This window comes from Drosophila navojoa, chromosome 5, assembly GCF_054131105.1.
Source record: "Drosophila navojoa isolate 15081-1374.11 chromosome 5, UAZ_NAV_1.0, whole genome shotgun sequence".
Lineage (NCBI taxonomy): Eukaryota > Metazoa > Arthropoda > Insecta > Diptera > Drosophilidae > Drosophila > Drosophila navojoa.
In genome coordinates, this window is record NC_142893.1 from 11662390 (window position 1) to 11689335 (window position 26946).

The 26946-nt window shown below is 38.6% G+C and overlaps 8 protein-coding genes and 1 pseudogene across 8 annotated transcripts; all 9 read right to left on the reverse strand.

Annotated features, from left to right (window-relative positions):
* Positions 1–1132: 1132 nt before the first annotated feature.
* Positions 1133–3101, reverse strand: Cpr49Ah (cuticular protein 49Ah). The gene is made up of 2 exons (XM_018104254.3): positions 2932–3101; positions 1133–2024 (listed from the first exon to the last, which is right to left on the reverse strand). The coding sequence occupies exons 1-2, from the start codon at positions 2941–2943 to the stop codon at positions 1443–1445; spliced, it is 594 nt and encodes a 197-aa protein (XP_017959743.1). The 5' UTR covers positions 2944–3101; the 3' UTR covers positions 1133–1442.
* Positions 3102–6075: 2974 nt separating this feature from the next.
* LOC115565745 (uncharacterized) lies at positions 6076–8568 on the reverse strand (annotated as a pseudogene).
* A 928-nt stretch (positions 8569–9496) lies between these two features.
* LOC115565746 (uncharacterized) lies at positions 9497–10157 on the reverse strand. The gene is made up of 3 exons (XM_030391101.1): positions 10101–10157; positions 9728–10045; positions 9497–9661 (listed from the first exon to the last, which is right to left on the reverse strand). The coding sequence occupies exons 1-3, from the start codon at positions 10155–10157 to the stop codon at positions 9497–9499; spliced, it is 540 nt and encodes a 179-aa protein (XP_030246961.1).
* A 117-nt stretch (positions 10158–10274) lies between these two features.
* On the reverse strand, positions 10275–10998 carry LOC108652765 (uncharacterized). The gene is made up of 3 exons (XM_030391102.2): positions 10939–10998; positions 10558–10881; positions 10275–10487 (listed from the first exon to the last, which is right to left on the reverse strand). Exons 1-3 carry the CDS (start codon positions 10996–10998, stop codon positions 10341–10343), a joined length of 531 nt encoding a protein of 176 aa, XP_030246962.1. The 3' UTR covers positions 10275–10340.
* A 187-nt stretch (positions 10999–11185) lies between these two features.
* LOC108652766 (uncharacterized) lies at positions 11186–12054 on the reverse strand. The gene is made up of 3 exons (XM_018102961.3): positions 11945–12054; positions 11556–11870; positions 11186–11492 (listed from the first exon to the last, which is right to left on the reverse strand). Exons 1-3 carry the CDS (start codon positions 12026–12028, stop codon positions 11310–11312), a joined length of 582 nt encoding a protein of 193 aa, XP_017958450.1. The 5' UTR covers positions 12029–12054; the 3' UTR covers positions 11186–11309.
* Positions 12055–12902: 848 nt separating this feature from the next.
* Positions 12903–13709, reverse strand: Cpr49Ag (Cuticular protein 49Ag). Its single transcript, XM_089262263.1, has 2 exons — positions 13461–13709; positions 12903–13399 (listed from the first exon to the last, which is right to left on the reverse strand). The coding sequence occupies exons 1-2, from the start codon at positions 13622–13624 to the stop codon at positions 13162–13164; spliced, it is 402 nt and encodes a 133-aa protein (XP_089118389.1). The 5' UTR covers positions 13625–13709; the 3' UTR covers positions 12903–13161.
* A 2046-nt stretch (positions 13710–15755) lies between these two features.
* Positions 15756–16436, reverse strand: Cpr49Af (Cuticular protein 49Af). The gene is made up of 2 exons (XM_018105126.3): positions 16230–16436; positions 15756–16163 (listed from the first exon to the last, which is right to left on the reverse strand). Exons 1-2 carry the CDS (start codon positions 16340–16342, stop codon positions 15896–15898), a joined length of 381 nt encoding a protein of 126 aa, XP_017960615.1. The 5' UTR covers positions 16343–16436; the 3' UTR covers positions 15756–15895.
* A 723-nt stretch (positions 16437–17159) lies between these two features.
* On the reverse strand, positions 17160–21290 carry Cpr49Ae (Cuticular protein 49Ae). The gene is made up of 3 exons (XM_018105125.3): positions 21133–21290; positions 19068–19198; positions 17160–18132 (listed from the first exon to the last, which is right to left on the reverse strand). Exons 1-3 carry the CDS (start codon positions 21139–21141, stop codon positions 17862–17864), a joined length of 411 nt encoding a protein of 136 aa, XP_017960614.3. The 5' UTR covers positions 21142–21290; the 3' UTR covers positions 17160–17861.
* Positions 21291–25381: 4091 nt separating this feature from the next.
* Positions 25382–26736, reverse strand: Or49a (Odorant receptor 49a). Its single transcript, XM_089262130.1, has 3 exons — positions 25937–26736; positions 25673–25874; positions 25382–25615 (listed from the first exon to the last, which is right to left on the reverse strand). The coding sequence occupies exons 1-3, from the start codon at positions 26734–26736 to the stop codon at positions 25382–25384; spliced, it is 1236 nt and encodes a 411-aa protein (XP_089118256.1).
* Positions 26737–26946: the final 210 nt, after the last annotated feature.

Consider the following 26946-nt stretch of genomic DNA (forward strand, 5'->3'; position numbering starts at 1 on the left):
TCTATATCTCTATATCAGATATATACTATGTAAAGCTTCGTATATGCCAAGATCTATGCAAATTACTAGGCAGCTCGTCTCGTTTGTGCTACTAAAAAAGTTTTCTTGTTGATTTTTTGGCACCGTTTGTGCGAGCTGTCTGTAAATATCTCCAAAAGCTGACGACGATGGCTGGGGGCCAAACTTTTCACCACATTGATTGGCCCAACGGTAAAACAGTAGTAGGCCGAAAAGTGTGAAGAGATTTGAATGGAGTTTGTCTTAAAGACGAATAAAATATTTCTACTTCCATTTTAATGACTTTCTTCAATTGGCGCTGAGAGAAGTGCATCAATGCATTAAAGGGCTTGCGAGTTTTTATTACCAAGTCTATATGAATTTTAGGGATTGAATTTTATAATTATTTTTAATGATTTTATTTTATTTCATGCACAAATTTCTGTTTATCTTTAGTTTTCTCCTATATCATCATCATATATCATATCTTGCAGGCTTACAGGGTATCTCTGATTGCACAACTCTCTCCTATTGATATTTGCTTACCAATTGCCATAGTTTCCACGACTCCAATACTTTTCACATTAAAGTTTCATAAGCTTCACATGTGCATCTCATAATTCAGATTTTCCAGTCGCAGTTGTTTTTCTTTTTCTTTTTTTTTTGTTTTTTTTGGAATGGAGCTCAGTGAAGCAGCACTCGAGTGACTTCGAGACGAAACCACTTGCAAAAATCGAAACCAAGTCAAAACGTCAAAAGAAAAGCTGCCAAAAAATTATGCAACAGCTGGTCTGACGGGACTGTCAAAAGTCTGAGGCTGTACCACATGCACAAAGTAAGCCGTATGGAAAATTGCGCTGATGGAAAATGGAAAATATTAAATATTTATACAAAAAAAAAGATTATGCACCATGGAATGGGATCAACAAACGGACTCATGAGGTAATTTAAGCTGTGAATACAAAAATCAAACAATAATAATAACAATAAAAACTGCCAACAGAAACTGAAAAAAAAAAGAATAAAAAAAAAAAACAATCCATTGCGCATTGTCACGTTTTGTGAACATTATGGAGGTATGTGCATGGGTGTGTATGGAAATGGAAAATCATTGAATAATGTTTGGGGTCGCGTGTGTGTTGGATGGAAATTTTTGTTTTTCCGCTTTTATTGTGATTATTTTCTTTTATTCAACAAAACTTTCACGATCGTTAACATAAATATGTGTGTGCTGCGGCTGTTTGCAAAGTGTTAGATTCATTAACTTTTGTTTTTTTTTTTTTTTTGTGTTGTAGAATTTATAGCAGAAATCACAGTCTCTCGCTTGGTTATGGTCAGTGAAGGAGGCAAGTTGTAAAGTTGTAAAAATTTTGAAAAGTTTCGAAAAAATGCAGCACGTTATCTGGTTGAGAGCTTTTGGTTTACGTTGTGCGAGCGCTGACTCTCTACTGATTCTCCAGCAGGCCAATGTACTGGCCATTCTGGTTGGCCAAGCGTCGCTCCTCCAGCTTCTTGGCAAAGCCTGGATCGCTCTTGGCACGCTGCTCTAGGCGCTCCTGCTGCAGCTTAATGCCCGCATAGATCTGATCCAGACCCTTCTGTATCTCCTCGGGTATGGCCGGCGGAGTGGGTATATGATCACCTGTGGCACGGAAGCCATTCTCATCGGCCGTGTACTGAACGTTGACGTGGGTGCCGTCTGGCGATTGGTAGGAGTATTGGCCGTGCTGCACCAGGACGCCATTGGGATTGGTGTCGAAGTCCTTGAGGAAGCCCGTCTCCTCGTGTATGATGCTGTTGCCGGTCTCGTATTCGGTCTTGTAGCTGCCATCCTCGCTCTGCTCCTTGTTGTACTTCAGTATGGGTATCCAGGTGCTGGTCTCGCGTTGATCCTCATGCCGGTGGTCCGCCTTCTCATCGTGCGGTATATTGTTAGCATTCAGGTGGGCATGATGCTGCTGCTGCTGCTGCTGACGCTGGTTGTATTGCTGCGCATGGCACGAAAGGGCAAACAGCGCAATAAGTATCTATATTGAAAAGAAATTGCAAATTTTATTAATTGGTTTTATTCTAGAAAATTCAGCTTATATTAAGGGCAGAGAACTAATTGATTTTTAGATTAAAGTTATGTAAATATATATCAAATTGAGTTATGAATTATATTAAATTTTTAAATTAATATTATATTTACAAAATATATATATTTTTTTATGAACTAAAGCTACTAAATTATTTTCCTAAAATTAAATTAGTTTGATTTTTTACACTTTTATTAGTTTTATGCCAATGTGTTTTATTTAATATTTGTTGCAGTGTAATGAATAATACATTTTTTTAATTTTTAAAAATTCAATAAAAACCCATGACAATATTTGAAAGCTATGTGCTTTATTAATTTAATTAATAATTTGAAATTGTTAATATATAAAATATAATATATCTAAAAAAAAAATATTATATTAAATGATTTAATTGCAAATAAAATTAACAACATTTTTGGCCACTTTTAGTTTATTTTGTTTGTTTCTTTTTTTTTTAATTAAAATAAAATTAAAATAAAGTGAATGTAATATTTTGTTGCAATATGCTTTTTGTGAATAAAAATGCAATATTTAATTTTTTTGATATATCTACATTTCTTAAACGGTTTTTATTCATTAATTATTTTATTTATTTATTATTGTTTATTCGTTAATTTAATTTAGTCTCAAACAATAATTTAATAACAGACCAGAGCGATTATTTCTTCAACATCTTTCTGCAGCTTTTCAGCTTGTCTCTAGATTGATATTATTCCTTGAGCTATTTTGTACTCCTCAACATTATTATTATTAATTATTTGATTATTATTGAACTTATATACTTGACACCGCAACGGCACAAACCGCAACCCATGCAAAACCAATTTGACGATTCACTGATGTCGGAACTTACAAACACTTTCATTTCGAATGCTTAACTGACGATTCACTTGCAAGGATTTCGCTGATAGCCGTTAGATGCTGTGTGCATTTACAGTTAAATGCAGTGGCAAATGCGCGTTTTGATGCGGCGCCCGTGTGGTTGGTTAAGTGAAAGCTGCAACGATGCGAACTGTGCTGCGGCGGCCCTATTTAAGTGCTTTATATAGCCGCGACTTTTGTCAGCGTCTCCTGCGCTCGCAGCTGGAGCCCGCGTGCCAGCGAGCGCCTTGGCCAGAGAGACGACGATCAAAATAGAGATAGAGTTACAGATACAGTTACAGCACAACTACATTGACAATAGTTGCAATTGCCATAGCTGCAGATGCTGTTGCTGCTCTTTCGGCCAGCCAGCCATCCAGTCAGCCATCATGTTGTTGGCTTTTTGCGAACAGCTTGATCATTATGGCTCGAATAAAGGTGATGCGAAAAGTAGAATACTTTTACTTTTTAAATTGTTGATTTTGAGGCTAAGCTAAAAGAACCGTTAGGTTGTTTTTAAATACTATGGCCAATCGTTAGGCATAAATAACACAATTAAATTATTACAGACGATTGGATCTAATGATCTTAAATGCAAATATAAGTCAATATTATAATATATACGAATTTCGGTCTTCTCTCGATAGAGAGTTTATGTCAAGCGACATCGTTGGATTTCACATAATACTTATGCATACTGGATATGGTAATGGGCACGGCAAAAGTGTGCGGATCGTCGGCGTCTGTCCGGTCGTTCATCTTCGTAATGCCGTTATTTAGAAATAAGCCAGAACGAGTTTGGTTTTTGCAGCAAGCTTCGACAACGTTTGCTTGTCTTCGCCAAAATGCAGCCGAACCCTGCAAAACGCTCTCCCACTCTCTCAGCCAGTTTTACGCTCACGCTCTCGTTTTCTCTCTCTCTCTATTTCTCTCTCTCTTGTTTTGTCTCTCGAGCTTTTGAGCGCTCTATTGCTCTCCATATCTATGTTGGCTCTGTATTTCGTTTCGAAGATGTTACGGCTTGTAGAGCTCGGATTCTTGTAATGCTATTGGGGGAATCTCAGGCAGGGGGAACTATCGGCGTAGAGGACAGTGACATACAATATATGTGGCATAGATTGAAACTGAAAATTGTTGTAATACTCGCATTGCTGTGGATCGGCTTTGGCTCTTTTTGTTTGTTTTGGCTAGCGAAGCTGCTGATGAGGCAAGACGATAATTGAGTTCAAAACGGCAATGGGTAATGGATCTTGGCAAATGTTAATTAGTTGTGGAAAATGGGTAAATCTCTGACGATAATATCATGCAAAAGCGATTACCACGATTACTAGCCAATTTCTGTTGGAATGGAACAAATGGAAAAAATGCAAATAAATTTGATTGCGAAGATGCAAGAATCACTTGCAACACAATGCGGAGAGTTGAACAACCGCTTTGCCGGTCGGCGAGTCGAATATGAAGAGAGCGAGCGAGAGATGAATAGCGAGCGTAAGCGGAAGAGCATGTGTAAAAAACTGGTCAAGTGTTGCCGATTGCCATAAAAAGAAAAGAGCGAGACAAGCTAACATTTTGGGCCTGGCCGCCTGCGCAGCCGCACCTCTTCTGCTGCCAACTGCCGACTGCCCACCCAAGCCAAAAGCCTCAGCGCCGTCAGATTAAACGCTTGCCTTTCGGGTACCAGTTACCAGTTGTTGGAGTGCCCGCTGAGTCACCGCGCAGCGTCAATTGTGTAATTTTCCCCCCAACTCAATGAAAACGAAAGCTGGCAAGGTTAGCTCCAGAGCCACATCCACACTGACCCACTTACACTAGCACGTCCAGCAGCCGCAACTACAAACCACTTGAGCTAGTCTCTTGCCTCTTCGTTTTTGTTGACCATTGAAAATGTCAAATGCTTGGCTGCTGCATTCTCCGGTTAGCATTTGGTGTAGGTTGCATCTCTTGTTGGGAATTGTGTTCTTAGCTCGTGCGCCATTTGACATTTAAGACCAGAGATCGGAGAGATCGGAGACCAAAGACCGTATACCAAAGACTGGTTTACAAAAAAGTCCGCTCGACGGCGGGTGGGAGGCAAACGGCGAGGCAATAAATTTTGCGGCAATTTCAAGTGTCATGATGTTGTGAAATTTCTTGTCAGTGGCTGGCATCTTGAGCTTGAATCGTAAATAATGCTCTAGTAATGGATGGATATGTCCGTTGATCAGCGTAATCATCACCACTTGATAGACAGGCCACGTATACCCGCTCGGTAATTGGCAATTCTAACAAGCATTCCATTTTTCCTGTTCAAAGAAATTCTTCTTGATCCGATTCCGATTGCTAATTCTGAACTCAGAATATATTAATCGTAGATCTCGCCTCAGTTTATTGACCGCCCAATTCTGGAAAGATATCAGCAGCTCTTTCATTCAGTTTACGTGTAGCATAACATATATATATATGCAATACTTTTATTTTAATTTATTAACTACATGTGTGCTGATTTTTATCTGCGGGTCAAATCTGCGTTTGACGAAATATTTAAAATTTTTTGCCTTAGCGCAAAATAATTGAATTCTAACTTGAACTCACTCAGACAGAAATATATAGGCAAATAAAGTCTCGAAAAAAAAATATAATTTATCTATTTGACTACCGAATCGGTTGGCACGTTTGCAATGACTAAATATGGTATTAATGTATATGCAAAAAAGTTTTGTGTTTTAAATTCTAATTTCCTGATTATCTTTTTTTTGAACAATTAAATCTATATAAAAATATATGCCATTGCTCTATTATTGTTTCCAATGATTATTAGTAGTAAAAATTCCTGAAAATATGCGTTACTACAAGTATTTGATGGATGGTTCTTTGGCCTGACACACCTTTTGTGGTGCCTGGACGTACGAATGGGAATACCTTGATTTTTATAGTAATAATATTAATGTGCTAATTACTTGCTTGGTTAATTGTGAATAACGCGCTCGTGGCTGAAATCTATATGAAATTGCACGGGAAATCAGAATATTGTATTGTTTTTTATGTACCAAGGTAATCTTGAATGATAGATATTTTAAGATAAAACTAACGTTTATTGACATTAAATATGCGCTGCACAATAATCCATTATTTAGCTTAATATATACTTAGCATGATTTTAATCAAAATTATATTTATTGGTTTGCTTTCGTGTGAAATTTCCACTTAACGAAACAGTTATAATTTTTATATCGATCGAAAAAAAGTATATTTCTGCTTTAAAAGACGTTGGCGGAAGAAAAGGCGGAATATTGTCCGATAAGTTAATGTCCCGAAAATAGTAGAGGGCCTGAATAGCAAACGAGAGAGAGATTTATATTTACATTGAGATAGAAGAGTGAGAGAGTTACCTTGGGCACGGGGCACTTTCTTGGATAATTGCTGTTCTTTATTACACTTTTGTAGGCCATATTCCCGATTTTGTTTCTGATTTTATTTTGACTGAGTTCACAATAATTCAGGCGTAAAACTAAAGTCTTGCGAAACATCTTTGACTTTCCTCGTCGAACATAGAGTGCTAGGGTAATGTTAACATTTGAAAATGCTCGAATATATTCAAATTCGGCCGTTAACAGAGTTTTATCCGGATCAACAATGAGGCATCTATGGAAGCCAATAACCTCGCGATTTACGCTACAATTAAACGACTCCCAAGTCGCAATCAAATGATCGGGCTGCTATATAGTTGGGCATATTTTATTTAACTGTATTAATGACTAAAAACAAAAACACACACCTTGTTGGCTGGCGCTGCTATAGGCATATAGCAAAGCACTGTCAGAATATATAATATATCCATTTGGCAAGCGAATCGGCTGACGTTTTTGCATTGACTAACTGTATTTAAAATGATTTGCTTCAATTTCAAGCCATGATTTCTCAATTATATTTTCAATTTTTGTAAGCAATTAAATTTATAATATTAGCTTGACAAAGTACATACATATATTCCGTGTTTCGGTATCTAAATCTAACAAACATTTTTTTCAAAAATAATTATTAATGCCTGTTGACTTGATCCATATATATTTTAAATTTGCCTTTTTTTTTAAGTTTAAAAAACTATTAAAAAATGTTGATTTTTTATTCTTTTACACAGTGCTTTTAACATAATTTATTTTTTAATAGCATAATTTTGATAAAAGATTTGAACTAAGTCGTTATTATTTGTTGGCCTATTTCCGTATTAAACTTCCACTCAATGAAATGTTCATAAATTTTGCATCGATCGTAAAAAAATTCAGTTCAGCTCGAAAAGTCAAAGTTGGAAAAAATATTGGAATATTTTCACCCAAGTTAATGTTGCGATAGAAGTAGAAGCCCTGAAAATTGTTCGATATCAATAGAGCGAGAAAGAGAGAGAGAGAGAGATTTAAATATATATGAAAAAATGTATAGTAAGAATTACCTTGGGCACAGGACACTTTTTGGGATAATTGCTGTTCTTTATTATACTTTTGTAGGCAATACTCGCGACTTTGTTAACTAAGTTTTGTGAATTGAGATTGCAGCCATCTCCAGACAAATCTAAGGCTTTGCGGAACTCCTTCGACTTCCCTCGTCGAATATAGACGGCTAGGCTAATATTATACTGTTGCAAATCTCGAATGTATTGAAATTCCCCTGTTAACAGTGTTCTGTCCTTGTCAACAGTGATGCATCTATGGGACACAATAAAAGCACGATCTACTTTACAATCGAACGAATTCCAAGTCACAATCAAATGGTCCGGCAGCTGTATAGTAGGGCATATTTAATGGAAGATCCACTGCATTAATGACTGACATAAAAAACTCACCTTGTTTGCTGGCGATGCTATAGACATATGGCAAAGCACTGTCAAAATATATAATTTATCCATTTTGGCAAGCGAATCGGCTGATGTTTTCGCAATGACTAAATAATTTGAATGCAATCGAAAAAGTTGTCATACCTACATTCATTTTAAATCTATTTCGAACTCTGATTTATCAATTATACTTTTAGTTTATTTTTATTCAATTAAGTTCTAAATTTTTAGCAGAGAGCGATTTGCGAAATATATTTCAAATGTCGACATTTTACTATTGAGAACGATTAAAATTGTTTAATAAAAATATTTGTGGTGAAGCGAGAAGAGTATATTAGGTTTATGCTGCCTGGGATAAAGTTCAAAAGTGTCCTTTAAATACATTAATAGCTTGTGTGATTGATCATTAAATATATCTGGATAATGATCCAGAAAGTCTAGCACTATCGCGTTCACGCCTTTATTATAAAAGTAAATAACAAATTTCTTATCGGTCAATAACATATTGGCTTTTTAGTATTTATTGGTTTATCTGCGTGATATATTTCCGCTAATGGAAATATTTGTAAGTGAGAAATTCAATGTAAAGAAATCCAATTGCACCTTAAAGTCTACAGATGGGAAAAAGAGCGGAAGGTTTTCACCCACGTTAACGTTGCGATAGAAGTACAAGCCCTGAAGATATTGAGAGAGTAAAATTAATATTTACAGAAAGAGATAGAGAGAGAGAGAGAGAGAGAGAGTGAGGCTTACCTTGGGCAAAGGACACTTTCTAGGATAATTGCTGTTCTTTACTATACTCTTGTAGGCAATATTCACCATTTTGTGAAACACTGTTTTATTGTTGAGATCACAGATATCGAAAGATAAACCAAATATTTTGCGAAATTCCTTCGTCTGCGTGCGCAAAAAATATACAGTAAGGGTTGTATTAATCCTTGCAACTTCTCGAATATATTTAAACTCGGCTGTCAAGAGAGTCTTATCCGAATCAAGAATGAAGCATCTGTAGAACGGAATAATGTCAGGATTTACTTGGCACTCTAACGAGCGCCAGGTCACAATCAAATGGTTGGGCTGTCGGATAGTTGAGCATATTTGAATTTATAATTAAATTAGGGCTACTTTCACCACTCACCTTGTTAGCTAGATCAGCTAAAGGCCACAACACTGCTAAAGCAATAAATATATAATATAATTTATTCATTTGGCAAGCGAATAGGCTGACTCTTGTACAATGACTAAATATAGTTGTTTACAAATGTGCAAATTGCTTTGGTATCTAAATCTAATTTGATTCCACGACGAACTTGTTTTTCCTAATTATATTTATTAGTTTGTTATGCAATTAAATTACAATTTTTAGCTACGATGAATTTGCAATAAATTGCAAATGTAGAATTTCCACATGAAGGACGCTTTCAAATTGTTAATCCAAATGCTGCGTTTTCCTAATGCTAATATATTGTACTTGTTTACGTAGTGAATAGAGTATATTAGTTTTGTGTAATGCCCAACCTAGAAGTCTTGTTTGAAAGTATGTTGGGCCATTCTCATACTCGCAAATCTGAAAATATTATAAAATACTACACTTGAGTCTTAGAATATATTCAGTAAGAGGCAAATTCATGAAAAGCTTTATATAGTAGATATTTATCCGTAAACTGGGACTAATATACAAAATAAATGATTCACATCAAAATGGTTTATATTAAATAACTAATAAAGTGTGCAATATTGATAGAAGTTTTTAGGATTTCTTAACCCTATGATAGTCAGTCAAGCGTCCACTTAGAGACACATTGAACATCGGCACATTGGGTAGAAAGAAGTCTAATTGCACTTTAAATTCGTATTTCGGCAGGAAGGGCTGCAGATTGTCGCCTATGCTCATGTTCGGATAGTAGTAAAATCCCTGAAAAGATTTGTATGATATATAAATGGATTAGAACTTTTCTCGTTGATCTCTAATATGACTCACCTTGGGCTGTGGACACTTCTTGGGCATGTTGCTGTGCTTCATCATGCTGTTGTAGGCGACTTTTATTAGATTATTCTTATAGGCTCCACTAAAGAACTGGCAGATATCTAGAGTCAAATCGACAACCTTGTAAAACTCTTTAAACGGTGGGCGTGGCAAATATAATGCGATCTTGGCATTGTACTGTTGAAATCCACGATTATATTCTATTTCGCCCGTAATTATAGTTTTCGGCGGATTCACAATGAAACATCTGTGGTACGTAACAATCTCCGGATTTTCAATGCACTCGAAGCTACTCCACTGGATAATGGTGCGCTGAGGAATCGAAGAGTTTAGTTCTCATCTTTGAGTGATTGATTAGTGAGAATACCTTGGCGGCCAGGCTGGCCGTTGACAGCAGCAAAAGGAGAGCAAGTAGTTTGTCCATGCTAAGCTAATTACTGGTCTGGTTAATTGTTAATAACGCACTGGAGGTGGAAACAGAAATGAATATATAAAATGGTATGGAAAATTAGCTGACTAATTGCTGAGTTAATGTTGATTGATTTATATTTGAAGATAAAACTCAACTAGATTGACATTGTACACAGTGTAATAATCCATTATGGGCTTAGGTTTTTGATACAGTCCCTTCGAGCGTAATATTCAAATAACATTGATTCCGATCAAAGAAGCGGACCTGGGTCATTAGATGGCCGACGGGCACGAAGCTTGGCAATACCTCTTCCACGCTAATATTATAATAGTAAAGCAAGCCCTAAAAATAAATGTGAGCGTACATATTTAAATGTATTTATTTTTCGTAACTTTATAAAATTAAATCTTACCTTCTTTATTGGACATTTTGTGGGCTGATTTGTGGCCTTAATTATAGAGCCATAGATATTGGGAATGATTCCCTTTCGCGACACCTGAGATATAACACGGCAAGCATTCAGAGTGTTCTCAAATAGCTTTTGGTATAATGCAGCTGTCGTATACCTTGTGGATATCAGAGAATGTATTTTGACAGCTTTGAGTTCTTGTAGCAAATTAAGTTCCACATTGACAGCTGAGCGTCGTGGCTGCACCACATCACATTTGTATTCTGATATATAGTCGGCATGCACCTGACAATCGAAAGTACTCCAGCGTAGCCTCAAATTTCGACTCTGCAAGGGTGATAAGTGCTTGAAATATCATAAAACGTTTGGAATGGTAGTGATTACCTTTGATATGTTCACATTTAACGCAAGCCCCAAAATTAGCAGGGCCATCATGCGAAACATGTTGTCTGACTATGGAATGGACAGTGCCTAAATAAAATAGTAGTTTATGGAATTTTTATACATCTAATTGCTCTCATAGTAGTAATTAGTGCTGTGAAACGAAATAGTTACAATATGACAATACTCAATAATTATTTATTTATTTTCGATTTTTCTCGATTTTATTTATTTAAGCTTTTCTTTTTGCTTCAGCATAATTATGTATGCTTTAATTTTTTACAGCTTCTTAGTAAACATTAAGCATAAAAATGCAGAATCGCAGCATACTTTCGGGCATTTGAATATGTTGCAAATATATTCTACAAATATATCTATAAATATTTCTTCCACTTCGGACGTTCTTTGGCATTTTCATATAAGCGCCCCATGGCTGTAATATTCAGGACCGATGCCACTTTCGGCAAAAACCAATAGATACGTACTAGAAAATCGGATTCAGAGAGTATGGGCGGCAGCGCCTCGACGATTGTGATGTTGCGCGCACTGTAAAAGCCCTTGAACGCGGTGGAGAGATATCAGTTTTGGTGTATATATGTATTTGAAATACTCCCACTTACTGCATTAATTGGGCATTGAATGGTGCGATTGCCCAGGCAGGTCATAGCACTGAGTATCTCGATTAGACTCTTTCTCTTCTGCTCCCGCAACAGCTTGCACAGCTCAAACGATACCTCGAATATCTTGTGCATTTTATTCTTCTTCGGTATGGATACCTTCAGGGTGCCCGTTAAGCTTCTGATGTGCTGCATTAGCGTCAGAGCTGCGTTGATGCTTTGATTCCGTGGCGGCACCGCGCTGCAATTCGCTTGGGCTATGTACCTTGGATTGCCCGAACATTCCACTTGGCTAACTACAATATAGTAGCCCATATGCTAGACAAAAGTGGAACTATATACATCTCTCTCTCTCTCTCTCTCTCTCTCTCTCTTTTTCTCTGTTTTCTTACCGGCATCATCTGTGCTGTGACACAAAGGCACAGCGTGCTGGCCGTAAATAAGCTAATTCCCAACATCCCGTTGATTGTGAGCATCTTTAAGTCCAACTCCAACTCCAACTCCAACTCCAAGTCCAACTGAAACAGAACTAATTCAACACTTTGGCATTGGACTTTTCCGATAATAAAGTGTTTTGGCCGTTTAATTATCGGAACGATTGAGTCATTAAATGTATATTCATTTTTAAATGCTGATTTGTGTGCAGATGTGGCGAGGTATGCTCATGAAGTTGGCACAGTCATAATAAATGGTGAATAAATACCAAGTTTAAGTAAGTCTGAGACTAACAGAAACAATCCTAAGATCTATGGCAATTATAAAATATATATTAAATACATGTCAGTTATGTTTGGCATCTCAACAGCTCAATGGACTCGATCTCTGGTTGTATGCAAGCGAACCTAATTTAGCTATATTATTCAAACTTATCAACATCTCTATTTCATATTCCAAATTCGATTTCATGTCACTCTCATAGTTTTACATATTATAACGGCAAACAGCTCGAAGGCAGCGTTGTTTGCCCTGATTGCGATTTGTGGACATTGGTCAAACGAAACTGATGCGCAAACAAATTAGAGGGGATCGATCATAGCAACGCTAGTCACTGCGGTTGCGCAGCGATTAGAGCATTTAGATTAAATTGGTTTTGGTATTGAATCGTTTTCTGGTATCGGCTTCAGCAACTTACTTGCCTCAGTGTGTGTGTGTGTGTAAACAATATGGAATCTGATCATCATCATCATCCGTAGCAGCCTCTGAGATGGCATCAACCGCAAGTCGGCGTGAAGGGCAGTTTGGTAATTTTGTAAGCGCCACGAGGCTGAGAAGCAGCACTCAAACACTCATAAGTGAGTGCCTGTGCAGTGAGTGTATGAATACTTGGCTAAGTGGCAATGAGACACAAACTTAATTGTTCAATATTTATTCATTTATTTATTACTTCTTCGCTGTGGTCTTTTATTCGGGTATTCAGGTGTGTGTCGGTGTGGGTGTGTGTGAGTGTGAGTGTGAATGTCAGTGCCATAAGTGACATAAGAACTGAATTGTTGCAGACAGATCGTATGGCATCGGGCTGTGCTGTGCTATATCCAGTACGTAATACTTTATACTTCATATAAGATATGCATACATACTTAACGCTAACTTCTTAATTACACAAACGCAACTATTGCGGCGCAACGGGCAGATGATCGCCCTCGGGCTGGAAGCCGTTCTCATCGGCCACATAGCGCAGCGTGATGATGTTGCCCTCGGGATCGCTGTAGCTGTAGCTGCCGGTCTGGACCAGGACGAGCTCCTCGTGCTCATCGATTACCTGGCCGTCGCTGGTCTCCGTCTTGGGTATGATGATCCTCTTCAGGTAGCCAACGTTCTCCACTCGGATGCCATTCGATGTCTCGTAACTGCATGGAAAGCGTAACTTAGCTTCGAGTCCTGGTGCACTTGAGATCGTTCCAGACTCACCTGCTGTTGAAGCTGCCATCGGCATTGTTCACATTTTCCTGCTGGATGATGCTGGCCTGTGTGGTGGTTGTTGTGATCGAGCTAGCGGCGCGCGCATCCTGCGGACGGGCCAAGACATAGGTCAGCAGCAGAGCCGAGCACAAGACAGTCACGAATTTGTACATTCTGTTGAGCTTAGAATTGTCTGTAGGGGGTTATCCAATTGCAGAGAGTTAATGCACAACTGTTGACTACCCAGCCGCCGCTTGGCCTTTATATACCATCTCGTTGACGAGGGCGAGCACCTGATTCGCACTCGCACTCGCACTCGCACGCACCGCGCCAGCTTCGGTTGCCGCTGCTAACGATTACGATGGGCGCACTAGATAAGCAGCAGAGAGCGTCAAGTACTCGTGCTCGTACTTCACCATAAAAAACAAATTATGAGCGGGCGCTTCTTCGTCTCATTCCGAATGAATACCCTGTAGTCGAACAGAGCGGGTATAGTGTGATTGAGAGGCAGATTACTGAAGAAGTCTAATAATCTAATAAAGTTGAGTTTTTCAGCTAGTCAAATGCAAACATGGCAAGTATTTTACAGGGTATTTGGCTGTTCTACTATATTTACTAACAAGTATTATTTGAATATTAGACATTCAGTAGCATAGCTTATATTTTCACTTCCCAACAGGGTATTTCACAGTCGTTCACTACCAACTCAAGTACACTGTTTTGTTTTGTTTTGGTGTGGCCATCGTTTGAGGTTTTTATATTGTCCATTTCGCGCATCCGATGAGGCCGATGAGTAAACACCGCGCGCGCACCGCCAAAGAGATGAAGATGAAACGACGATGTCAGCGGGTGATACCCGAAGCTGTATGCTACGACAGCTGAGCTGTGACATGTCTCCGTTCGCTGTCTCAGCGATGATGTTGATGGCATTGCCAGCCCGAGTTGGCAGCTACGTGATTTGCCTGCGCCGAATATAATTCTTGCTCAACTGCTGTAAGTTCCGTTGAAACATTGAGGATATGGGGGAAGTGCCAGCGGCGCTGGGAAGCCGCTTGTCCGCAAAGGAATTAAGTTAGTATAACAACGACTCTGATCAAGGCAACAGAGTTTCTCCACGGCAATTCTGATCAAAGGGTACGATGTTTTGCTACGTTCCTTCACATAACTATTGGATCAAATCAATTTCTCATTTAGGCAAATGGCAATTGTAGACTTGCTTTTTATGCCAGGCACGTTTCGATTATGGAAACAATTTGCCGCAGACATTAGAGCACTCATAAATACGCATACGGGCTAACGGTGATCACAGGCAAGGCGGCTATAAAAATGTAGAGTACGAGTATTGTAAATGATAAAGTTGCCTATTACGTATACGCAATGAATACCAATGATGGGTCAATGAACTTGAACTGTGACCAGAACGACAGAATTAAGGGTATTTAATGAGGCAAACAGAGAGAGAAAGGGAGAGAGAAAGAGGGAGTGAGAGAGAGAGAGTCAGTTAGAAAAGTATTGTCTGAGAGAGAGAAAGGTATTTAGGATAATCTCTCTGTCACACTCTCTCTGTCATAGAATCACTTAGAAAGTAGTATAAATGAGAGAGAGACTCTTGGAAAAGTATTCTATTCTCTTTCTCTCTCTCTCTGTCTCTCTTTCTTGCTCTCTCTCAGCCCAGACCAGATTCGATGTATTCAATTTAACAGCTGATTGCTAATAAAATAAATTCATTCCGAATTAACACTTTCGTTTTCCGTTTTGGGATTATGCAACATTCAGTCGAAATATAGAATTCTCGGTAGCAGACGAAGTATTTTCTGAGATATAAGAAATTGTCTAGACAAACATTTGCCCAACACACTCGCTTTAACTAACAGGCGTTGTCTTCGGCCCGCTTCCAGCATCGCGTATTTGCCAATTAGAACTTAATTACGAGAGGTTAACAAGTCGAAGCTTTGCAGCTGTTGCCAACTGCAGAATTGCAATCGAGCAAAGCTGCTAAACGAGGCAAATTGAACATATTCATATTTCGCCGAGTTCACGCCTAACAAAGTTTACAGATCCGAATCTCGTTGTACATTGTTGGGCGGGGCACCCCAGGCAGAGAGAATGCGCCAAAAAGTTACGCAACTGCCGCAAAAGTCAAGAACTTAGTCATGCAAAACATGTTCACGAATTTGAATACCATTTCGCACTGGCGAGAAAGTAATCAACGTGCGTGAAAAGAAAACCAAAATTCTTTCCCTATTTCTGTTGAAAACTATTTTGAAAATAATTTTGGTAAATCTTGATATGAGTGTAAGGAAATTTTAAGTATTTTTTTCAATTTGCTAGTGTTGTGTATATTTTATAGCTTTAACTTGACTCGTTCAGTTCTTTTGGTTCACAGTTGTTGTTGACTTCACATTAAAGATCACATATATATGCTGGGTGCGCTAGTCTATCGACTACGGCTGTTTCTCGCTGGGCTGGTAGGGATGCTCGGCTAGGTATTTGAGGGTTTTCAGCACCGACTCGGGCGTGGGTGGCGGTGTGGGCAAATGATCGCCAACTGGCCGATAGCCATTCTCGTCGGCTGTATAACTTATGGAGTATTCCTGGCCATCGTCGCCAGGGAACGAGAAATATCCTTTGACCGCTTCGCCGTACTGATCCTCTCCGATCTTTTTCAATTCGCCGTTTTGTATAGCTTTTGAGCCGTCGAGCAGCTCGTATCTTTTGAATGGAACACGTTAAATCTTATCGCAGGCCAATATCGCAACCTAAACGCTTCAGACTTACTGGTAGTAGAATTTGCCATTGTATTCCACATTCGACTCGTTCGTGATAAAATCAACTTGATCTTCGGCACACGTCACGGCCACAAATAGAGCGCAAATTAAGATTAGTTTCATTTTCTGTTTGTTTTGGTTTTGATTATCGATATTCCACAATTAATATCCACTCTGTGCAAATGTCTCGGGCCGACTGACATTTACCTTGCTAAACAAACAGACTTTTATAGTGGGATAGCGATAGACAGAACAGACAAGATTCATAAAATTCTCGTACTCTCAGCTATTTAACATATAATTAAAGCTGCAGCAATAAATAACATTGAACCCGTTTGGTTTCTTGCTGGCCTTTTTCAGAATGAGTGTGAAATTCGGTGCAGAAGCGCGGCGCTAGCCAAACTGATGATGGGCCTGACCTCTAAGGACCTGTATACCCTGTACAAGATATTGAAACTATTTATCTATGGCAAAATGTATGATAGTTCTTCTTGCATGTAAACGAAGCTTAGCATATCCTGAGGCCTTCGAAAGAGTGTGTGCACTTCGGCTTTTTCTGTATTTGATCAAGATCATCTGGCTATATAGTAGCTATCACCGGCGTCAGCAGCGGATTCTGGTTCTTTTTGGAACTAACTTGACCACATTTTTAGCCAGAATTAATATCCATTTCTATATATATATAGTATATATATATATACAGCCTGGCCAAATATTCAATAAATTTGCATACAACAAACAAATTTGTCCGAGTTACCTTGAAATCGAAAAAAAAAAACAAATAGTTTTCAAATGCTATTTTTAAAAATGTATCCTAAAGCAAGTGCTTTACTTAAAATGATTGAAAGCCCCATAAAAGACAAGATTAATTGGGTGATATGTCAGGGGTATGGGTTTCCGGCTTTAAAGTCTTATTCCCATAAAAGAAAAACCAGTTAAATTTTGTTATTTTTTCCAAAGAATCTTTAATTCTTTATTTGCAGCTAAGGCTAAAGATATTTGAGTTTCGTCTCATATATGTATGCTTACATCATTTGACATGTACAAAAAACCAACAATTCATATATATACATGCATATATATATGCACAAGTATCTGTATAAGTAAGTATATCTTCGTCATCCATATCGCTTATACTCGTATTAACATACATGCAAAAGATTATAGTTATATAGACTATTTACACAAGAATTGCTGTGCACAATAATTGGATCGTTCTTGATCGTTCACGTTATATTTTTTTTTTTTACATTTTCTTCTTGATTTCATTAGTAAATCGATGATATCACATGAGTCCGAAAATGGCAAAGTTCCGGCGACTAAAAGATCTTAAGCACAGTTTAAGGAGTTTAAAGACGAAAAAGAATTGCAGAAATCGGATAAGGCATGGAGTAAAAGTTTAAAAATCAAAACAAAAAATATATAACATATTTGGGTGTTTGAGTATATATGTGTGTGGCTGTGTGAGTATGTGTGTGTGTGTGTGCAGGTTGTGTTCTTCAGTCAGCTGCTCGATGTTGGTGTTCGCTTTAAGGTATTGATTGATGATATACGGGTTAGCAGCAAATTGCTTCATTGGGTGTAGAGTATCAGAGTAACGTTAGCCAGGTCAATTTTTCCCTAAATAAACTCCATCTTCATCTTAACGACGACGCTGTGCTGGGGGCAGGCTGAGCAGATAGTCGAGCGCCTTCTGGATCGCTGGTGGGATTGGTGGAGGAGTGGGCAAATGCGCGCCCTGTGGCTGGAAACCATTCTCATCATCGGCCGCATAGTTGAGAGTGATCAGCTCGCCCTCGGGTGAGGTGTAGGACACGGAGCCCTTGACAATGATCACATCCGTGGAGTCCGGCGATGTGGCCTTCTTTACAGTTCCAGTTTCCTCGGCCTTGATTCCATTAGCCGTTTCGTAGCTGAAATGTTTCAGAAATTCGTTAGTTTTATTCTCGTTTATATTGTTAATTTTTTTAGCAATTGCAATTCGAACCTAATTGACCTTGAAAGCTGTGAAAAATTTAAATGAATACTCTAGCCTGAAGTATTATAATTTCATAGCTAAACAAGTGATGCCAGCGAATCAAATTTTTGGGTCAACATCTGCCAACGAAACTGGTCTCTGACCACACTTCCAATGATTAATCAGACCGGTGAGAGATCAACTTTTGTGTATTTAACTTAATCTCTAGAGAGCAAAGACTAATTTATTTTTTTATTGAAAGAGTATTAATTCTGCGTTCTTCTTTCAAATTTGTTTTGTCTTTTTTTATGGCACTATTCATTTGTATCTGAGGCGCCAGTCTAGCTGTTTATTTATTTATTTATGTTGTTATTAACATTTAACTTGTTAACCGATGCAAATGTTTCTGTTAATAAATTTATAACAAATTTACATATATACATATATATATTTTTTTTATCTATTTATGATTGGATTAGGTTGGAGAACCAAAGACTGAAACAACTTAAATGATGCTTTAATTTTGGTATTAACAACATAAATATTAGACGCGCAAACAGATTTGAATACATTGTTAACAGAAATTGATGGTATTTATCATAAATTAGTTATAGAAATTTTAATGAAGAATTATTGAATTTTATACCTTTATGTTCTATGGTATCTAAATTAAAATTCATTCCCGATAGTTTGCTGAATTTTATTTATCTAAGATTTATCCAAGAAAAATCTCATAAACAAGTCAGCGCTGCTTTTGTTCTATTTTAAAAAATGCCTGAAAGTAGGCAACACTTTTTTTTACAAAATGTAGCTAGTTCCGTTGGCGAACTGCTAGTTCATAGCTGGTTCAATTCTCTATTACTCATTAGACTTGGGCGGTTCTTGACTTACGCATAATTGTAGGCACCATCCGGCTCGATATTGGACTCTTGGCTAATGATCGCAATGGGCTCGCCACCCTGGGGCTTTGGGGCTGCATTCACCAGGCAGAGCAGCGCAGCAGCGGACAGGCAAAGGGCAAACTGCAAATGGGTTAAGTACGAAACGGAAATTAATTCAATTCAAGTTAATTGTAAATTGGCAATTGTTTATAAATAACGAGCGCAATTACACTAGACTCGCTTTGAACAAAAATCGTGAGCTGTTGTTTTTTTCTACAGTTTTTCGTCTGCTTTTTTTTTTGTCTTATGTAAATTTTTGTGTTATTTTGTTACTTGTGTTGAAACTCGGCTCATCGTTTCGCATAGTTGTTTGATTTATGACTCTTGTTTACATTGTTCTCGCTTATAATAATGTTTACAGCCAGATAGACCTGGTCGGAGTGTCGAGCGGATAGACACATGTCAATTTGCCACAGATTTCTTAAGGTCGACCAATAACTAGACGCCAATTAAATTTTTTACACATAAAATTTTCAGTTTACGTATGTGCTTAAAGCAATTATCGCACGAATGTATGGAAAATTGTGGGGCGTGGAGATTGGAGATGAGATTGAATGAGTCGTGCGTGAGCCAAAACGAAAGATAAAAGGCAACAAATGGGTAGACTATTATAAATATAAAGGCAATTCATCGTAAGGCCGTTAATATTAGAAATCTGCTGAAAGAAGTGCTGATTGCCCATCTGCTTCTTCTTCTACCCCAGTTGGGTGTTTATATGTTATATGCTCGTGTCGCAACTAAGCCTAAAGGCGGTGACTCTGTCTATCTGTCCTACTTAAAGTACAGCCTGGGCTCTGCGCGCTTTGGCAATTGCCAATGGACGAGTAAGTTACGTGTTTTATGTTTCACTTTAGCTTGGCCAGATAGACAGCTGCCAACTGAGCGTAACATTCGTCGCCAGCAGTTTGTTAAGCAAATGTCTTACAGCCTCAGCCCAGCGTGCCCCAGCGTCAGCGTCAGCTTCAGCTTCAGTCTCAGCCTCTGCTTGTCCAGTCGCACAGTTGGTGTGGATGTTTAGCTGTTGTCTGACCTTTGCATTGCATGCCGGCTGCATGTTATTTGGCTTGGTTTGGCATCGTGCTCGAGCCTTTTAAGTGGTTGCCTCGTCTCCGGCATTCATTAATTGCTGTTGCCATTTCGGCCGGGCTTGCCAACGACTTTTGCCCATTTGTTAGCCCCAAATGGCTATAACAATTGGTAAATAAACCAACGCGGAAACAACACTTTAAACTGAGGCGCTGTGGCCTTCTGCCACAAGTTATTTTTATGTATATTGTTTTGGGCTTTTAAATTGTATGCTGATTGATTTACGACTGTGTTGTAAATGCCAATTTTACGCATATAAGGGCCTCCTTTATTTTCGCATATTTCGAAATCCGAAATTTGATGGTTTTTTATTAAGCTCCGCTGATTTCAGTTGGTATTGGCAGAAGATTTGTCTGTCAGTGGCTAGCACTTTTGTACAATTGTATAAGTGCTCTATTGCATTAATTTTATTTGTTGTTCGACGTATTACAAATACTTTAGCTAACAAGTTTGTTGCCTAAGTCTTTTGATTTAAGTCATTGCAAGAAAGAGATTGACTAGAATAAATAGATGAATAGCGCGCATAATAATTATAATAGTTAGTCTAGCTGCTCTACTAGCACATGGGCTAAGCTAAAAATAGTTTTCAAGCTCTAGCAGTTAATATAGCACAGATTTTATATTAAATATACATACATATATCCCGTGATTTTTGTAATAAATTATATTCTGTGTTCCTAACGATGCAAATATTTTCAGCACTTCAATTCATTTCAAATTGGATTTAAATTGAATTTCTTAAATATTTTTATAAATTCCATTTTCTGCTCTACAGAAGAATTATTTATATTTGATAGCCGAAGGACTCTATCTGATGATTTATGTTCATCAAACTGAAGTCACACATTTTTTTACACAAATATAGACAGTATTTATATGATCTTTGATATTCGTTTGAAATGTTCCTTTACGTTCCTTCGCTCACTTACGTTCTTCATGTTGTTTTATGTGATTCGGTAATGTAATCCAAAGTTGGGCTTATCCTTTTCAGCGATCGGCACACCACACTTCACACTTGTTGTTAATTGAACAAAAGATTTTTTAATGATGCCCAAGTGCCGGCAGCTGAGTCTATTTATACGAAAAGCCCAAAGACGGCGCCGATGACTGCGACGAAGCTGCAAATTCAGCGGGCAAAGCATCGCACATGCAAGATGCAAAAAAAGCAACAACAAATATATATATATATATATAAACTAAAGTAAAGATTCGTCGTAGTTGTTGGTGCTGCCAACGCTAGCGTCGCAGTCGAAGCTGGCGTTGTTTGAAAAGAGCAGCCGCAGCAGCTGCATTCGGCAACGACAACGACAACGACGACAACATTTGTGCTGGAAAATCGCAAGCGCAGCACAGGTGAGTGAAAACCGCCGTGGCTGTCGGCAAACCCCTCTGGGCATACGCCTCTGGCCAGTCCGACTCAGCTGTTCTGTGCAATTGAGAACCAAATGCAAAACATTTTTTATGCAATTGCGTATAAATGATTTTGCATTGATTTCCCCTAGTCAGAGCGGCTACAGTTACATCAGCAGCACGCCCTTTGGTCAGCGTCATAATAGGCGAATAGCAAATAGCTGCAGCAGAGATATATGAGATATCAGCAGGTATGTGAGCTCGTTTGTCAACGGCAGGTGCATCAAACAGTGGCGGAAACCATAAAGCAGCTCACTAATCGACGACATCGCCCTCGCGGCATTGTTAGTTTGCCTAGAGCAGGCTGCAGAGCTTAAATTTAGGTTGTTCTTTTTTTTTTTTTAGTTTGTCTTGGGCAAGCGAATAAGCGAAAAAAATTGCATTTCAATACGTAGCTAATAATCGGCGAATACAATCAAAGTCAGGCAGCGCCGACAGCGCATGTGCACAGTGGGATAATAATAGTTTTTAGTGCTTAAATTAGATAAAAGCCTACATAAATTGCAGAGACCAGATGTTCCCCAGATCTCAACTTTCAAATTGGCATAACTAGTTTAATTTTAGGCAAAAGTAATTTAGTTTCCGGATCTGAATCGCTGTAGGTTCAAAACAGGTTTGCAGTCTTCCATAAACACCCAAGTCTTTGGCTCAGTTAAAAAAGAATTTAAAATATTATAGCTGCCATATAAAATAAATGGTTTATTAAGGAACAAAGCGGATTTTTTATATTAATAATTAGCTTCATGGAATTCAATTAGCATGTTTTATTTCTATATAGTATAGCTAGCTTCTTACGAACTATTTCTTTCGCATTCATTTTCGATCTTTGATCACGGTGCGCCCAAATTTGAGCTCAGGGCATGTCGTTGGTCTGTCTTGGTACACGTCTGTATGCATTGTGCTGGGGTCAAAATGCCAAAAATTGCTAAACGCGAAGAGTCGACAACGAACGCCGCCGACGTCGCTGCTGCTGCGGCTGCTGCTGCTGCCAAAGTGTAGGCGCGTCTAATGAATAGCTTGGGTCGACTTGGCGCTGGGGCAGGCAGATGGGGACACAAGCGCAGACGGCGACAGAATTTCGTGACAAGATTGTCCCAAAGATTGTTGCCATATTGTATTCCAAGTAGTGTTTGTTGCTATTGCCGTGCTCAGACTGTGGCAATCAGCAAAACAATTGCCAGTTAGTGGAAGCTTTGAAAAAGTTGCTGCCTTCTAGTTTTTGGGGCCTGGTCTATTGTTATTGCCCGTTGAGTAGTGTTAGGCAGTGCTTTATAATTATGAAGACATTCAACTGCATTAATTTTAATATTTATTATGGTCTCTTTTAATGGGTTTATTTTGAATTACGCAACAGCAACATCTTCCCATTTAGCGTACAAAGATTCTCAGCTAGCAAGTTCGTTGCCTAAGTCTTTTGATTTATAAAATAAAAACATGTTTAATACTTTAAAATGTATATATATATATATATTTTTTTTTTTTGGCAAGTATGAACCTTGAATTATTACGCATGGCTTCTCTAATTAGCTATTCAAGCAGCAATCGCTGCAAAATGTCAGTTGGCTGGCCGGCTGGCCATAAAGCCTAGAACATATGCCTCATCTCCAGCTGCAACCGCAGCTCCATCTTCATCCACTGACTTTGACACGCGCTGTGCAGCGCTTTATGGCTACGTCTGGTTGGCCTTGAAGGTCGTGTCGTCTTTTTTTATGGCGTCAAACGCAATTTGTTATAGCTCTTAGTGCCACTCCTCGCACCCCCCTGTGGCTAGGAAAAAAAATATTACAACTATTGATAATCCATTGCGTAAGAGTCCCAAAGTGGCGTGGCTCGACTTCGTCTAGACCTAAACGGCTGGACATGGCCGGCATAGTTTTCGGCGCCCATCTCTGGCCGCTTGGCAGCAGCAGCAGCAGCCATGCTAATGCTAATGTCAATGCAGGCATAAATAAATAATTGCAAATAGCAGATGCCGTGTCAGCAGTCGAACCAGTTGCTGTGCTTAAATGTCAGTGGTTTTGGTCATGTCGAGAAGCTCTGGCTACTGCCAGCCGAGTTGAGTTGAGCTAGGCTCTGCTCTGATCTGGTGCAGCTAAGCAGAGCAGTCGCACTACATTTAACAGTGTTCAACTGGGAAGAATTCATGGTCAAGGAGTTAGGCCAAGCTGCATGGCTCTGGTCAGCTCGAATTACAGCTGTGGCTCAATGAAAGATATTGAACTTGTAGGTGATAGGCGCTCTAGAACAGATTGGCTCTTAATTATGCTAAACTATGCACTGATTGCACTTTGGGCTGGCATTAAGCAAAGCCCGCCTCGTATTCTTCGTATTGATGTTAATCCGTCTGTGCATCTTTGGCTGGCACGCTGAAGGCGAAGGTGAGTCTTCGATATGCAAATTAACTCATAAATGTTATATGTCAGTGGAACTCACAGCGTGTCGAGTTGGCGCCGAGTGTGTGGGAGGAATACTTAATGGCAATTAGTGTTAATTATACAGAATATCAAATATATCAACAGCGGAGCTGGCTCGTATTTCGATTTGTCGGCAATACAATTTTATTATGTATGTTGATTTGAAATTATTCAAATTTAGAAACTCGATGCTCAATATCAATTAAATACAAAATAACTGTTAGGTGTTATGCTAGAAATTGGGACAGTCTTAAGGCTTTTCATTTTAATAATATATAAAGTATTACTTAGTGAATATTTAAATTACTTGTAGCTCGTTTAGTTCCTCTTATTGATTAAATATTCAATATTGGAGTCAATGGGAATCTCTATTATAATTACTCGTGAGTAAGTTGGGTCTATAGTATTCGAGTTGTCGTTAGCTACTGTGCTGTGCTGTGCTGTGCTATGGTGTTGCAATCTCAGCTATTGTTGCACACAATTTGACTTGGTTGAAATTCTGTCAAGCCGCACGCGAAATGTGAAGGCCAAAAGTGCAACGGCTAGTGCCACCCGCGCCCCTCCTCTAAGTTCTCATCAAGTCGTTTGTGGCTTAGAACTCAGACATATATGCGGATTTTATGACTTACAAAACAATTCGTAATATGCCCAATCAAATTTTATTCAAATTTAAAGAGGAAAAATAAAAATATTTACACATTAAAAGAATAATTTTTAATTAAATTTTATAATACAAAAATGGATTTGTCATTCATTCTTTAAGATGGAAAATTAACACTTAATTATATTTCTGCTTAATAAGGTTGAAGAATTATTGCATATGTGAACAAAAAACTGATTACAAATTCAATTACACTTTAATAAAAAATCACAATATACATAATAATTCAATAAAGTAATACTTTAGCATTTTCTTCACACAAGCGAATCATTGTTGATGCTGTCGAACGAGTTGCTTAAATGTCAGTGGCTTGGGTCACAGCAAGAATCTTCAGCTACTGGAGAATAGAACTTGCAGCAAGTCCCAGACGAGGCTGTCATGGTCAAGGGACGGATTCTAGTGCGGATATAAGTGTAACAACTGCATATCAAGATGACCCTGAGATGATAATTGATGCTAATCCGTCTTTTTGCAACTCGAGGTGTTGTTGTTTTAAATCTAAAATAATGTGATTTTAATGCAAATTGAATGAAATGTCAGGGCAACTGTTTAAAGACCGATCAAACAGCATTTAGTCTGTAATAGTCTAAGAGTCGAATATTTTATACATTATGCACATGTCTTATAGAGTGTAGAGCCTAATTGGAACTTCTAGTTTCAACTAGAAGAACTCTGCGTATAACCGTAAAAAATCTATATGTAATGTTCATCATCTAGAGAATTGAGATAGCTTTTAGTATTATACAAGATCTTATGCTGCCAACAACTTACACTCGTGAATGTTTCCCTTGATATAATAATCACACCCTTTGCTGAGAGCTCTGCCGGCCTCTGCGCTCGTTGCATGATGAGGAGCAGATGCTTCTGGTAGGTGGACGAGCCGTTATACCAATTTTGTGTGTAGGCAGCCACGGCAACGTGTTCACTCTGCATAAGGCGAAACAATCATAATAAATATCATAGAACATAAGTGAGTGGACCTACCATATCAATTAGTAGCTGGCCATAGTAGCAAACCATATAGAACTGAGCGGAAATGCTGATGAAGAACAAAGAGAAACCAATTCCCTCCCGAGTTATGCCCTGTAACAATGTGTAGAAGGCAATGCAGCAGAGTGTGATGGCCGTGCTAAATATATTATAGGCCAACAGCATGCCGAATATATCATTGAGTTCCTTATGTAATCTAATATTAAGTATGCCATATCATTAGGTATATCTAGTATATCATTTATCTGAAAAACTCACATGTATAATAGCTGATGCTTGCGCACAATGCTGGCCAAGAATTCGCAATCCTTTGGCCCGTTTCGTCTGCTCGGACTGTAACCCTGCAATTGTCTGCCCAAGTGGTCAAAGTGCAAGCTCAGCTGGCCAGCGATGCACATCATCCAGATGTCAGTGCCCAGGCTGGCATTCATAATAAAGAGCGAAAACACAATGTCCACGCCCTGGCTGAACACATACCAAAGCGGAGTCATTGTCTTGATGCGCTCAATGGGATAAGTACTTATATAGGCGAATTTGATCTCGCCGTGCGAGGTTGAGCGCTCATACAGATACATGCCGACAGACTGTAGAATGGGACTGGCCATAACGAAGAAGAAGACGAAGTAGTAGTAATAGACGCCATAGCGGGCACTGCGTGGCCAGTAAAACTCATTGAGTCGATAGGCACGACGCTCCGCATCTTCGCTGGGATAGATCGAGCGCATCTTTTCGTTCAGCTTGCGCAGTCGTCGACGATGGTACATGAAGATGATCAACTTGACATCGGCGTTGAGCACAAAGAAGTAGACTATTCCGAATCGCATGATAATGGTGGGATTCCCAGCCAGAGTATCCCATTCGATGGTGCGCAAGATCAGGTAGTAAAACATATACAATTGGCTGGCGAAGCCAAGGATCCAGTAGATGCGCAGCAGGAATTCCTGCCATGTGGGCTTCGATGTGGCCAGAAAGTCATAACCAATCGACTTGAATATCAGATTCGGCACGTAAGTGAAATCATCGTAATTTCGTTGGACTTCTGATTCAACGTTTCTCATTTCAGGACTTTCACTATGAAACTAATGAGAGCTGGCTTCACTTGGCTCCTTTTATGCTAGTCGCACTGCCAGGTGTTTAATTATCTGACGTGTTATACAAATAAATAATTAATTTTTCTAAATATTTTATAGATATGGAAAACTCAATTGGCCTTTATAAATTCCAAATTTAACTATGAACCTATTACTAAATTACTTCACTCAATTATT